General features: G+C 40.8%; 1 protein-coding gene across 7 annotated transcripts in view; it reads left to right on the forward strand.

The window, feature by feature from the left end:
- Positions 1-694: 694 nt before the first annotated feature.
- The window catches only part of LOC117515402 (AP-3 complex subunit beta-2), a 207,692-nt gene continuing 194,686 nt past the window's right edge, over positions 695-13,700 (forward strand). For 3 of the 7 annotated variants that reach the window (XM_034175956.1, XM_034175958.1, XM_034175957.1), the window contains exon 1: positions 695-881. In XM_034175956.1, the coding sequence (XP_034031847.1) occupies positions 769-881 (113 nt within the window). In that variant the 5' untranslated portion in view covers positions 695-768. The remainder of the gene's footprint in view (positions 882-13,700) is intronic. The other 4 variants (XM_034175960.1, XM_034175961.1, XM_034175959.1 and 1 more) reach the window with 3 other exon arrangements.

Raw genomic sequence — 13,700 nt, forward strand, 5'->3', positions numbered from 1 at the left:
AGTATGCTCTTTAGGGTTTTAGCGGGGGAAAATTAAGCGAAAGAAAGAAAGAATAAACGAAGCAATAGGTCGAAGCATTGCTTCAATCTGCGAACCACTGCTTCGATTGGTTCACGGTTCAAAGCAAAGCCGTGCTGCAGAAAAGTTGATTGCAGGCGCACATGATGTGAAATATATATATAAACATTAAACTGAAGCCAAGAGTAACGAGAATGTTTGTTTTAAAAATGTAAGGAATATAAAGTACAGATACTTGTGTGAAAATGTAATGAGTAGAAGTCAGAAGTAGGCAGAAAAATAAGTAATGGAGTAAAGTATAGATACCTAAAAAGTGTACTTAAGTACTGTAACGAAGTATTTGTACTTCGTTACTTGACACCTCATTCCTAACACATTACCCCAGTCCATATCAGGAAAAAGATATCCAAGCATGATTTTTACCCCAATTGAGTTTCTGTACTTTGAAATGGATGAGAGTCTACAAATATCACAAAACAACTCCCCCTGGATGTGACACTAAAACTCCCCCAGGTAACTTTCAATAACTTAAATTTTTTTGATGACCAAAAATGTTTTGTCTTGATTTTTTAAAGGCATGGGCGCTTGTTTCTCTGTGGAAACCTGGCAACAGCGGCTCAGCGTCGTTCTATCTGTGAGCGGCGGAGGAGGACATAAACAAGGCGCCTGCGCCTTTAAGAGATAAACGTCCTGCCGCTTTCCAGCGCTAAACCACCGTCGCTGCTTTCTGAGGGAGACAAAATCAGAAATATGTCTGCCAGCTCTGCTTTCAATGACGAGAAAGGAGGCTCCTCCAGCGTGGGGGAGCCTGAGTATGGTCACGACCCGGCCAGCGGAGGGATTTTCTCTTCCGACTACAAAAGGTAGGTCCGCGACTGACGCCGTTTTTATTTGTCATATTGTGTGTGTGTGTGTGTGTTAGCTTACCGCGGGGGGAGGTGCGCTGTCTGTCCCGTCTGCTAAGATGCTATCTAATATTACCTGAAAACACCGAGCAGAACTTTGTCATCGCGTCTTCTCCCCGTGAGGCGTTGGCCGTGATTTGCTTTGCTAATATGATGGACTTTTAGTCTCCGGGCGCATTAACAGGTCTGCTGTCAGCTGTGATTCAGGAGCGTTTATATTTAGGTTGAAATGTGAAAGGCCCGCAGGTCTCAGATCAGCTTTTCAGCACCACCCCAGCTGGACAGCGCACACAGCAGCAGCAACGAACAGGAACACGTTTGAAATCACTGCTGACTGGAAATGTTCCGTTTTTATTTTATTCAGAGGCTTTGGGGCTGCTGTGTTCGTCATAACCAGTGGCGGCTGGTGGTGTTTTTCATGAAGGGGGTTTGCTCCAGAGCTGCATTTCGTTTCCCTTGGTGTACCTAATAAACTAGCAACTGAGTGTATACTTGCAGCCAAACACTAACATTGCTAACTCTCTCAGTGTCACCTGTCATCAGAAGCCAATAACAATCTATGTATTTCACAGTCACAGCATAGAACTGCTATAAACTGTTCAGGTGGCCCTTCGGTTCCAATCTTTGCTTCAAATTATGCTTCTTGTTTTGAATTCAGCACACAAAATGTTTCAAGTCAAAGCTTCGGAGCACACTTTAAGATTCAAAAGAGTAGTTCGTGCTGATCTTTGCCTTGAATTATGCGATATTGAGTGACAATAGCAAAAAACATACACAAAACAGGAGAAAAGTAGCCGGAAGTTGAACTTCGAACACAAAGGCCGTGGCGGTTGTCAGTATACCAATCATTTTTCTGGCCAGGGTGACAAGTGAGCGTTTTGTCCATAGCCTGGGGAAACAATAACAGCAACTTTATAGACTTCACTCAGTTCACTGTGGAACTCCTTAAATAACTGAAAAGAATGTGATGTTCACATCCAGAATTGCACCGAAAGTGTTTTAGTTGAGTGCGCCAATAAAGGATTATTAACCGAGCGTGAATTTATATATATATATATATATATATATATATATATATATATATAAAAACGCAAACTTACGGTATCGCCCAAATGTGAAATTTGCTGATGGTTTTGGGCTTATAGTTAGACCTGCTTTTCTTCACCTCCATGAAGAACTTGCTCACACGTGGGCCGGTCGTTAGCTGGTAAGCTTTCAATCTGTGTGTTTTTTCCAATGCTCCACTTTATGGATTATGTTCATGTCTGACTTGGTTTTTCCTAATTGTGTGTTTAGCTTTCTGGATGTAACAAAATTTTCAATGTGTTCTTGACTGTTCTGAGCTGTGTTTTCATCTTGGTCTTCATTTCATTTTGTATGTCCACTTCAAGCTCCTTTGCTGTTAATTCCACCATTTTCTTTGTTTGCTTTTGGTTTTGTTTCATTTCGCACTGTGAAAATTGCACACAAAGTCGCACACAAATCTGATACGTAAACTGGACCAATTGTTATGGTAATGGTCTGATATGGGAAAATATCAGACCGGAAAGCAGCCAGTCAGAGTGTGCATACTGAGGTAGCCTTATAATAAAGGGGTTTATGAACTGGGCTTACCATATCAACAGTCCTTTGAAGAGTACCTGAAGGAATGCAAAACAGCCATCATAGAAAGCTGCACCTGCATTAGCTAACTTACACATTAGCTTCCCATGCTAGCTCTGTTATGAAGTTTACCTTCGTCAGCAGACACTGCATTCACAACTGGTATGTCAGACCATGAACCATAATAAGGTCTACTGTCCAATAAAATTAGATAAAAAAAATAAAACGTGAAAAATTCTGCCAATTGCTCTGGAACACACAGAGCTGTGTCTCTGAGGGAAAGTTTGATGCTCAAATTAAAACTTAAAGTTATGTCACATGACTGGGAAAAGGAAGAGAGTTTTACTCTCACTAACTGAAATTAATTTAAACTAGTGCATTGTCTGAGGTGATCCACGGGCTCTATATTGGGTAGTGTTTATAAAATAGGTAGCTGACATTTTTCAAGGGTGGTAATAAAATATGCAAAGTTTCTATAATGAGTTGCAATGGCGTGTGAGTCCAGAATGTTTTTAGAACGTTTTTACAAGAAGAACTCTTTTATTTCCTGTTAATTACATAATTCTTAATGTTAATTTATTGTCTTAATGTATTTCTAAATTGTTTAGGTTCTTGTTATAAGAAACACACTATTATTATTGTTATCATTATTATTCTATTTTGTCATTTTGATTTTTAAATGTACCACAATGGAAATAAGTGTTATCACTTTCTTGTGTCATCCATGTATTTTTAACATATTTACAATTATATTATGTACTTACATTGAACTTACTAAATGTACACATTTAATATACAGGTGCTGGTCATATAATTACAATATCATGAAAAATTTGATTTATTTCAGTACTTCCATTCAAAAAGTGTATATTGTATTCATTCATTACACACAGACTGATATATTTCAAATGTTTATTTATTTTAATTTTGATGATTATAACTGCCAACTAATGAAAATCCCAAATTCAGTATCTCAGAAAATTAGAATATTACTTAAGACCAGTACAAAACAAAAGGATCTCTAGAAATGTTGGCCACCTGAAAGTATGAGCATGTACAGCACTCGATACGTAGTTGGGGCTCCTTTTGCCTGAATTACTGCAGTAACGCTGCGTGACATGGAGTCGATCAGTCTGTGGCATAGCTCAGGTGGTATGAGAGCTCAGGTTGCTCTGATAGTGGCCTTCAGCTCTTCTGCATTGTTGGGTCTGGCGTGTCGCATCTTCCTCTTCACAATACCCCATAGATTTTCTATGGGGTTATGGTCAGGCGAGGTTGCTGGCCAATTAAGAACAGGGATACCATGGTCCTTAAACCAGGTACTGGTAGCTTTGGCACTGTGTGCAGGTGCCAAGTCCTGTTGGAAAATGAAATCTGCATCTCCATAAAGTTGGTCAGCAGCAGGAAGCATGAAGTGCTCCACAACTTCCTGGCAGACGTCTGTGTTGACCTTGGACCTCAGAAAACACAGTGGCCCAACACCAGTAGATGACATAGCACCTTAAACCATCACTGATTGTGGAAACTTTACACTGGACCTCAAGCAACATGGATTCTGTGCCTCTCCTCTCTTCCTCCAGACTCTGGGACCTTAATTTCCAAAGGAAATGCAAAGTTTACTTTCATCAGAGAACATAACTTTGGACCACTCAGGAGCAGTCCACTCCTTTTTGTCTTTAGTCCAGGCAAGACTTCAAGTCAGCAGTCTGCCCTATGATTGTGTAACCTACAGAACTAGACTGAGAGACCAGTTAAAGTCCTTTGAAGGTGTTTTGAGTTAGTTGATTAGAGTGTGCCACCAGGTGTCTTCATTATTGAACCTTTTCACAATATTCTAATTTTCTGAGATAGTGAATTGGGGATTTTCATTAGTTGTCAGTTATAATAATCAAAATTAAAAGAAATAAACATTTGAAATATATCAGTCCTTGAGTAAAAAGTAAGTCCCTTCGGCTGCTCCCTTGTTTGCACTTGGGGTCGCCACAGCAAATCCAAGGTGGATCTGCATGTTGAATTGGCATAAAGGAAAATAAAGGTTTCACTTTTTGAATGGAATTACTGAAATAAATCAACTTTTTCATGATATTCTAATTATATGATCAGCACCTGTATATAGGATTTACCACCCCTTGCTGGAATGGTGTGAGTCCAGAATGTAAATATCAACATCCATTGTTCAGCGTCCATGGTCGAAATTGCACACAGGCATGCACACTTTATTTTTACACACTCACAAACAGACACGTGGCAGAAGACATCAAACGCACTATCCTTCTCACTCATGATAATGGCAACACAACACTTATTTATTATGCTGAGGTATATTTCTTTTCTCAGTATTTTGAGGCGGCGGCACCTGTCATAATGTTTAAAGTAGACCTGCATTGAAATAAATGTGGTCAGATCTCAGAAAGAAATAGCTGATATGTATTTATAAGACCCTTATGAATGCAGTAAAGTAAATCTGCAAGCCCAAATTTGTAATTCAGCGGAGAAATCTTCGTTTAAAAATTACAAATTTGCAGCTAAAATTTAGCCCTCCATGAAAACAGTTTGTACATCCGGGTCATTTCCATGACATCGGGGAGAAGACGGAGCGCTTGCGCCTTCAGTCCGATCCCGCATTGAAATTGATTTTATCAGTTAGTAATGCTACTGTTATACCAGGTCTGTTAGAAAAGTATCCGACCTTATTATTTTTTTCAAAAACCATATGGATTTGAATCACGTGTGATTGCGTCAGCCAAGCTTGAACCCTCATGCGCATGCATGAGTTTTTTCATGCCTGTCGGTTGCTTCATTCGCCTGTGAGCAGGCTTTGAGTGAGGTGTGGTCTACCTCTCTCGTCTATTTTTTATTGCAAATAAATGTCTGAACGATTTGGATCTTTGCCGCATCAATTTTTTTCCAGAAACTGTAAGAGACCTCCAGGTGGACACCGTTCGAAAAATTAATATGGCTTTCAGGGACGATTTTATGGGGATTAAACAGATTACGGGGTGTTACTGCCCCTTTAAGGATGACCCACAACTGCTGAGAGCGCAGCGCGCTCCCAGCGCCGATGGACAGGCTGACACCCCGCACAAACAACCAGATCATTTCCAACGTGAAAGCTTTGTTGATCCGGGACCTCGTCTGACTTTCACAAAAAGGCAGAAGATGTGGACATCAGCACTTTTTCCGGCACATTCCACCGTTACAGGAGTTTTTTTTTCATGGAAAAAGAAGCCAAGGGACGCGCCACGGAGCTGTTCATTACACGGGACAAAACCACCTCGGTGCTGGTCTCACAGGATGGCTTAAAGGTGGATTTCAGATGGATTCCAGTTGCTTTCCAGTCGTGTGAATATCCGATTGTGATTGTGCATGAGCTGAACATGCCAGAACATGTCCTGTAAGGCTTCATCACGGCGTTTCTTTTCGCCATGCAGCTCCGCCGCGACGCGTGGAATTCCTCCGCCTTTGTTCCTCTTTCCATGACAAAAACTCCTGTAACAGTGAAATGTGCTGTTCATTTCTAAACTGGACGCTGTCTTGATCCGGTATGTCCTCTGACTAGCACAGGAATTGTGAAAAGACATGGACATTTATTCACAATAAAAAATAGACGAGAGGGGTAGACCACACCTTATTCAAAGCCTGCTCACAGGCGAATAATGTAACCAACAGGCATGAAAAAACTCACGCATGCGCACGAGGGTTCAAGCTTGGCTGACGCAATGACACGTGATTCAAATCCATATGGTTTTTGAAAAAATAATAAGGTCGGATACTTTTCTAACAGACCTCGTACACATCCTGGTTTCAACATCGAAAAGAAAGCTGCAATGAATGCGAGATACAGCTCTGCATGCTCAGATTAGCGGTGACATCGAGAGCAGGCAACGTTCTTCTCCGACGCCTTGCTCTCACTGCCTCCGATGCGCTTACTGAGTCTGAGGGCTCGGTAAACGCCGCAGTGGGCCACTCACACCACCCCCATGTCTGCTGTGCAGCCGGCACCACCTCCCTGTCTACTGAATGGAGGTGCGGCCAACTTGGCAGCAAGTCCAGAGACTACACTCACTGTTTTGATGCGGAGTGGCTGGTGACACCTGTTTCCCGCAAGGACAGACTTCTTGCGGCAAAATCCGCAGCGCCGCACGGTCTCGGTAAGCAGAGCCGCAGAGCTCCGTGGCTGTTGAGAGAGGTTTATATCTTTTTAATGACTTGAATTCTTTGCGGGTCCCGCATCCGTACCCCGCGACGGTAACACCGGAGGCTAAAGACAGTAGATTTTCAAGGCGACACCACTCAATCAAATGGGCATATGAAAAAGTCCCCAAAAATCATTTTCAAGCAACAATAAAAGAAATGTATACTCACCAAACGTACCGCAAGACAATATGAAGTTTTAAAAAAAGTCGATCCTTCTGTAGACAATAAAAAGGTGCTTTTGTAAGAGATGCAAACTGACGTAAATCCACAAATTACAGTTGGCGCGCGCAATGCATGCTGGGATAGGGTCTTCTCTCTGACGTCTCGGCAGCGTCCCGGATGTGCTGACAGTTTTGCGGAGGGCTAAATTTTAGCTGTAAATTTGTCATTTTTAAACTAAGATTTCTCCGTTGAATGACAGATCTGGGCTTGCAGATTTACTTTACTACTTTCAGAAGGATCTTATGTGTAAATATGTCATTTTTTGGTCCAAAGATCTGACTGCATTTATTTCAATGCAGGTCTACTTTAAGAATAAGAAAGAACTTTATTAATCTCGAAGGAAATTGTTTAAAGATGGCGCCCACCGAACAGTCCTCTCTACTGATTGGTCCACTGTGCCTTAACTGCGTATGCATCTGAGGCTGACTGAGTCTGACTCTCTACACCCAAAGCGATTAAAGGGCATAATGTGATTATTAACCATCAGATGACAAATTAAAACCTCTTAAATCAATCGAAAGTCAGTTTTAAGCAGAAATGAGGTGATAATCGGTGAACTGCTACTGATTATCCAAACTGACGTAGGCGCAGCAGCACGTCAGACTCTGCACTCTGATCGGTCTCCCATCTTTTATTATGAAATAATGCTGAATTTATGTGGAAAGGATTGTTGAACAAAAGCTTCAGATATCTGTCGTTGAGATAGATGATGATGGAGTGCAGTTTTAAGCAGAAACGAGGCGATAATCAGTGAATAGCTGCTGACACATGCGTAGTGAAGGCAGGGTGGACTGATTTTAATATAATATAATAAAGGATTATTAACCGAGTGTGAGGTCTGTACGGGGAAATATCAGACCTCGCTGGTACTCAGTCCATACTGAAAAACACAGAGGTCTGATATCCCTGTACAGACCGAGCAAACAAGATTAATATTTTTTTTTTTACACACTATATATATATATATATATATATATATATATATATATATATATATATATATATGCAAACTTACAGTATCACCTGAATATGCTACGAATGGTGTTGAGCTCGTTTACTTTCTTCACCTCCACGAAGAACTTGCTAACAGGTGGTCCGGTCGTTAGCTGGTAAACTTTCAATCCGTGTGTTTCTTCAGATGCTGTTTAGATATTTATGGAGTACGTTCATGTCTAACTTGGGTTTTCTATCCGTGTTTTTAGCTTCCTGGTTTGTAATAAAAATATGCGTTGCGGACCGATTGTCATGGTAACCGGTCCGGATATGGGAAAATATCCGACCGGTATTCAGCCAATCAGAGCATGTGTAGCGTTGCAGCCATATAATAATAATAATAATAATAATCATTTAATTCACTAGCGCATAGACCAAATGTATTAAAGAACCATGAACTTGGTGCCCTTTTATCCTCATCATTTATTGTCATAATTAAAATCTTCAACTATATCAGTTGATTTAGTTCTTAATTTTGTAATGGAGTATTTCAGAATGTTCATATTGCAATGTAAAAGTTCTGGCTTTCATTAAATTGTATATCAGCCTGTAATTGATTGATAACACTTAATTTCTAGTGCCATTCAATTATTTGCCTGTAGTTCATTTTAATGTATTAATTGCCAAAATATTAAAGTTCATGCAGGATATATAAAATTGAACATTTTATTGCAATACAATTTTATTGCAGAATAAAATTGTTTTGCCTAATTTACTTTTACAAGCAGCAATGCTATTTTCATTTAAATATAATTCTGTTATGATTGAATTGCACTTATTACAGAATGCACAGTAAATTCCAAAACACCAAAATGAATTATCTCTGGGTGGCAGTTTGCGGTATATAATCAATTTCTCTGTCATTCCTCAAACAAATGCCACTTAGTGATGACTGTGTTCCTTCTCCTCGTACTGTTTATTTTTATTCTGGTCTGTGATTCGCTGTTTGGCTGAAACTTTGATGTCAGCATTCACTGCGGCAGTCAGGGCTTTTTCTTTCTTTCTTTTTTTTTTTTTTTTTTTTTGGACATGTCACTACAGACAATACACTACAGAGAAAAGCACCTTTATTGGCCTCCACCTCTATCACAATTATTTCATTTCCCGCTGTTGTGAAATTCTTCTGTTTTATCACTATTTGGGATCATCTCTTATTCATAACCAGCTTCTTTCTCCTTTGTTCTACACAGCACTCATGAAATACCAAATGGATGAACTTGTATAGAGAAATAGAGCTGTTGCAGTATGCAGATTGCTGCTTGCGGACACGTGCTTGTCAGTTTCAAATTATTCAAATTTACAAATATACATAAGGTGGTGAGAACCAAACTGGCTGATATGCAGGTAAGTAAGAACATTTCTGCACACATATTAGTGAATGAGGTCCAATGTGTTTTGTTCAAGGACACAAACATGTAGCATGACCAGGACTCAAACCGGCGGTTATATTGGTAGTCCAACTTCTAACCACTGAGCTGCAGTAGTGTTCAGAATAATAGTATTTCTATGTGACTAAAAAGATTAATCCAGGTTTTGAGTACATTTCTTATTGTTACATGGGAAACAAGGTACTAGTAGATTCAGTAGATTCTCACAAATCCAACAAGACCAAGCATTCATGATATGCACACTCTTAAGGCTATGAAATTGGGCTATTAGTAAAAAAAAAAAGTAGAAAAGGGGGTGTTCACAATAATAGTAGCATCTGCTGTTGATGCTACAAACTCAAAGCTGTTATGTTCAAACTGCTTTTTTAGCAATCCTGTGAATCACTAAACTAGTATTTAGTTGTACTACCACAGTTTTTCATGATTTCTTCACATCTGCAAGGCATTCATTTTGTTGGTTTGGAACCAAGACTTTCAAAGTCAAAGTAAAAGTGTCTTTATTTGTCTCCCTAAGGAGAAATTTGCCTTGGACAGGGTCTGCTACACAACAACACATCCAGTTCATAGCACCTATACATTAAAAACAACAACACAGTAAGTCAAAGGATAAAATATAAATACACAACATTATTAACATCTTTGTGCAAATTCCGCAATACATACCCTTATGCTATCTTCCCTGAACTATCTGCTGATTTATGAGCTTCACTGATAATGGAATAAATGAATGTTTATATCGATTATATTTACAAAGAGGAACCCTGTACCTCCTTCCTGAGTTAAGTAAAGTATATTAGGAGTGCAGTACATGAGACGCATCTGGTAAAATATTGTCAGCACATCTGAGAAACTGCCTGTTCAAACAACTCTTGGGGAGTTACAGGTACCACCGTACCCATGATTTTGCCAGCTATCTTAATCAGATATAATATTTGAGTTTTTGATTTAACCGTTAAATTACAAAACCAGCTAGTAATACCATACCGTATCACAGACTCAATCATTGCTCTGTAGAAAATCATAATATTCCTACATACACCAAACAGTCGGAGTCGACGAAGAAAGTGCAAACGCTGGTGGATTCGGGCACAAACGCTTGACACTTGCATGTGCCAGCTTAAGTTGTTATCGATGTAAACCCCCAGATATTTATACGAATCCACCTGTTCAATGTTATGTCCATGTATGGTGACCACACTATGCTCTCCAACAGCCCGAGGGTCCACCAACATCTCCACTGTTTTATTAGTATTAATCTGCAATTGATGGACATCACACCAGTTCACAAACCTGTCCACTCCAGATTTGTGACAACTTGAATTAGTACTAGTGTTTAGCAGACTGAGTATTACAGTGTCATCTGAAAATTTAACAGCATACTGGTTTGGCTGATAGCTGGCGTCGTCTCGTTGTTTCAAGCTGAAAACTTCCACATTTCAGGCTCTGTTCACCCAGGTCGTCGTCAGAGAACAGAGAAGTTTCAGAAGAGGTCGGCATGAGGAGTTTATGCGGACATTCCACTGTTAAAGGAGATTTTGTAATGAAAGAACGTGTGGGCAGATAAGCATGTCGGGCCGGACCCGACCGCGGGGGGTTGCGACAGGAAAAACACCTCCAATTGGAAACCTTAATGGACAAGTTGGAACATGCCCAGCTGTTAAACAATTTCTCAGATACTCACTTGTTGAAAGCCATCAAAAGCCGCCTGAATTTTACAAATGGTTTTCAACACGGAGGTGTTTTTCCTGTTGCAGCGCAGACGGATTTGCGTCGTCGTCACGGAACCGACTCATTCATTATAAAATCTCCTTTAACAGTGGAATGTCCGCATAAACTCCTCATTGTTGTGTGTTGGGGGGGGCGTGGCTGGATGTTTTGGTGTTCTTTTCTTTTCTTTGCTCTCCAGGTGACATGAGGGCTGATTTGTCTGTGAAGAAGGTGCTGGCTGAAGAGTCTTCACCCTCATCAACATCATGGAAAGCACCTGTGAGTGGTGCTCACGTGCAACCTGGACGACTTGCAGCTGAAGCAGATAATTGGATGGCGTTCTGCATTTAAGTCATGTGTGATTCAAGCAGAACTGCCGGGAACTCGACCTTGTGACGTTCGTTTGTGAGACGCTGAGGACCGCGCCTGGGTTTTGACACATCGAGCCCGTGAAGCAGGGAGGGGTGAGGACACATGCTGTCAGCACACACGAAAGGTAATTAAGTGTTTAAGTAATTGTTGATAGTAACTTGGTGTTTTGTTACACAGTATACTGGAATTGTGAAGAGAATTGTGCAGTTTGCTTCTCACTGCTGTGGCGTGAAGGATAAGTGATCCTCCACTTGTTGTGAGAAGCTGCTCATTTGCATAAAGTAAAAAAAAGGACACTGACCTGAGTGTGTTGCTGATAGCGTGTGTTTATTGGAAGATATAGTTGTATCTGTTGCCTTACCTCACCTTCTCTTTGCTTCACAGAGAATCAGTTTGTCGTGTCCACCTGGGGGGTGTTTGGCGGTGGTAGGAAGTCCAGGAGCGCCGGCTTTAATCCTTGCGGGCGCTGGAGAGCGAGCCACGAATCACTCCACCAGAGGGACGTTGTTTTTATGTTTTTACACTTTTAAGCACAGGTGAATAATAAATAGTTTCTGTTTGGAACCGCTTTCTGGTTATTTTTAGCGCTGGGTCCTGTCTGACGCAGGTCCGCTCCTCAACCCGCGTCGACACATAACACTCGTGCCGACTTCTTCTGAAACCTCTCTGTTCTCTGACGACAACCTGGGTGAACAGAGCCGAAATGTGGAAGTTTTCAGCTTGAAACAGCCAGACGGACGCCACCTCCGACCGCGCCGTGCCGATCTGCTTTGTGAGCTGTCCTTAAAGCGAAAGAAACTCCACAATCTCTCATCAGCCGTTAAACTTTTCACCGAGAACCAGCTGAATTTCTCGAATAGTGTCCACTCGGATATCCCTCACAGGTCCTGAAAAACTTTGATAAAGCAACGCGCGCCGTCTCCAGCAGCGTCTCAGACAAAGGATTTCAGCCGAGAGAGCTGGACCAGTGCTCACTCAAAGCCTGCCCACAGGCGAATGATGTCACCGACATGCGTGAAAAAGCTCACGCATGCGCACGAGGGTTCAAGCATGTCTGGTGTAATCGCACGTGATTCAAATCCATATAGTTTTTTTTGTTGTTTTTTTTTATAAAACTGCCGGTTAGTTTTCTAATAGACCTCGTATACTCAAAACCTGGATTAATCTTTTTATTCACATAGCACTACTATTATTCTGAACACTACTGTAAATGCTCTGCTGGTCCAACCTGAGTGCATAAACTAAAGAAAAATTTGAGGAATCAGTTACACCAAGTTCTACAGCTCACCAGTTTAAAGATCACAGTACGGTTCAAAACACATTACATCCCGATCATGTTTCTTCATACAGGTATAGAAAAAAAACATACAAGATTGAAAAGATGGAATGTGTCACTTGTAATTTTCAACATTTGGCCTTAGGATCTGCAGTTTCCAAGTCCTTAACTTTGTCCTTGATTTTTTTTATATTGCATTTTGTCTAATAACAATGAAAGCAACACAGGTTAGGGCTGGGAACTTGTGTTGGTACTTAATGCACATTGCTGCATCCAGCCATCCATCACACTATGGAACCATCCTGAATGGTGACCACCCAGACAGACAACCTGTCTGTCCCCACCTCTGAAAAGTAGTAATCTATCTGCTGCACCCAGGTCAAATGTGGGTGTCTCTCTGTTTGGGTCCTCAGTATTGAAGTACCTGCATACTGATTCATGCCCTGAGAAATGTGCTACATAGTCAAAATGCTGTAGCTGACATTCACTCGCAACAACACAATAAACTAATATCATCTTACAGCTCACCAAATTAAAAAGGCATATAATGAAACAAACTCATTAGGTTTTGAACTTTGGTCCACCAGATCAATCCAAAGAACAATTTTGTTTTGTCTGTGGAATATCCCATAGAGGTGTCTGCCACCTGCTGGATGGTTAGTGGATGCTGGATTGATGAAGGATTAGGAGCAGGTGTGGTTATAGACTAGGGCTGAAATGATTAGTTGAGTTACTCGAATAATTTGATTACAAAAAATGTTCAAAGCAAATTCTACGCCTCGAGGCTTCATTTAATGTTGTAGTACATATGCCAGGCCTTTGTATGGCGCTGAAACGTCCCCAGAAAAAAAACAGAAGAAGACTAGAGCTCGCACATATGCCGTGTAAACGCTAATCAAATTAGTGCCAAAAGGCTACCACTTTCTAACGTGACACAGAGTAAAAAATAGCCTTTTAAGAGAACGACGGTCCATGCTGATCATCTGAAATAAACTTACTGTGCATTTAAAGTGAAGCAGT

Source organism: Thalassophryne amazonica, chromosome 8 (assembly GCF_902500255.1).
Source record: "Thalassophryne amazonica chromosome 8, fThaAma1.1, whole genome shotgun sequence".
Taxonomy (NCBI): domain Eukaryota; kingdom Metazoa; phylum Chordata; class Actinopteri; order Batrachoidiformes; family Batrachoididae; genus Thalassophryne; species Thalassophryne amazonica.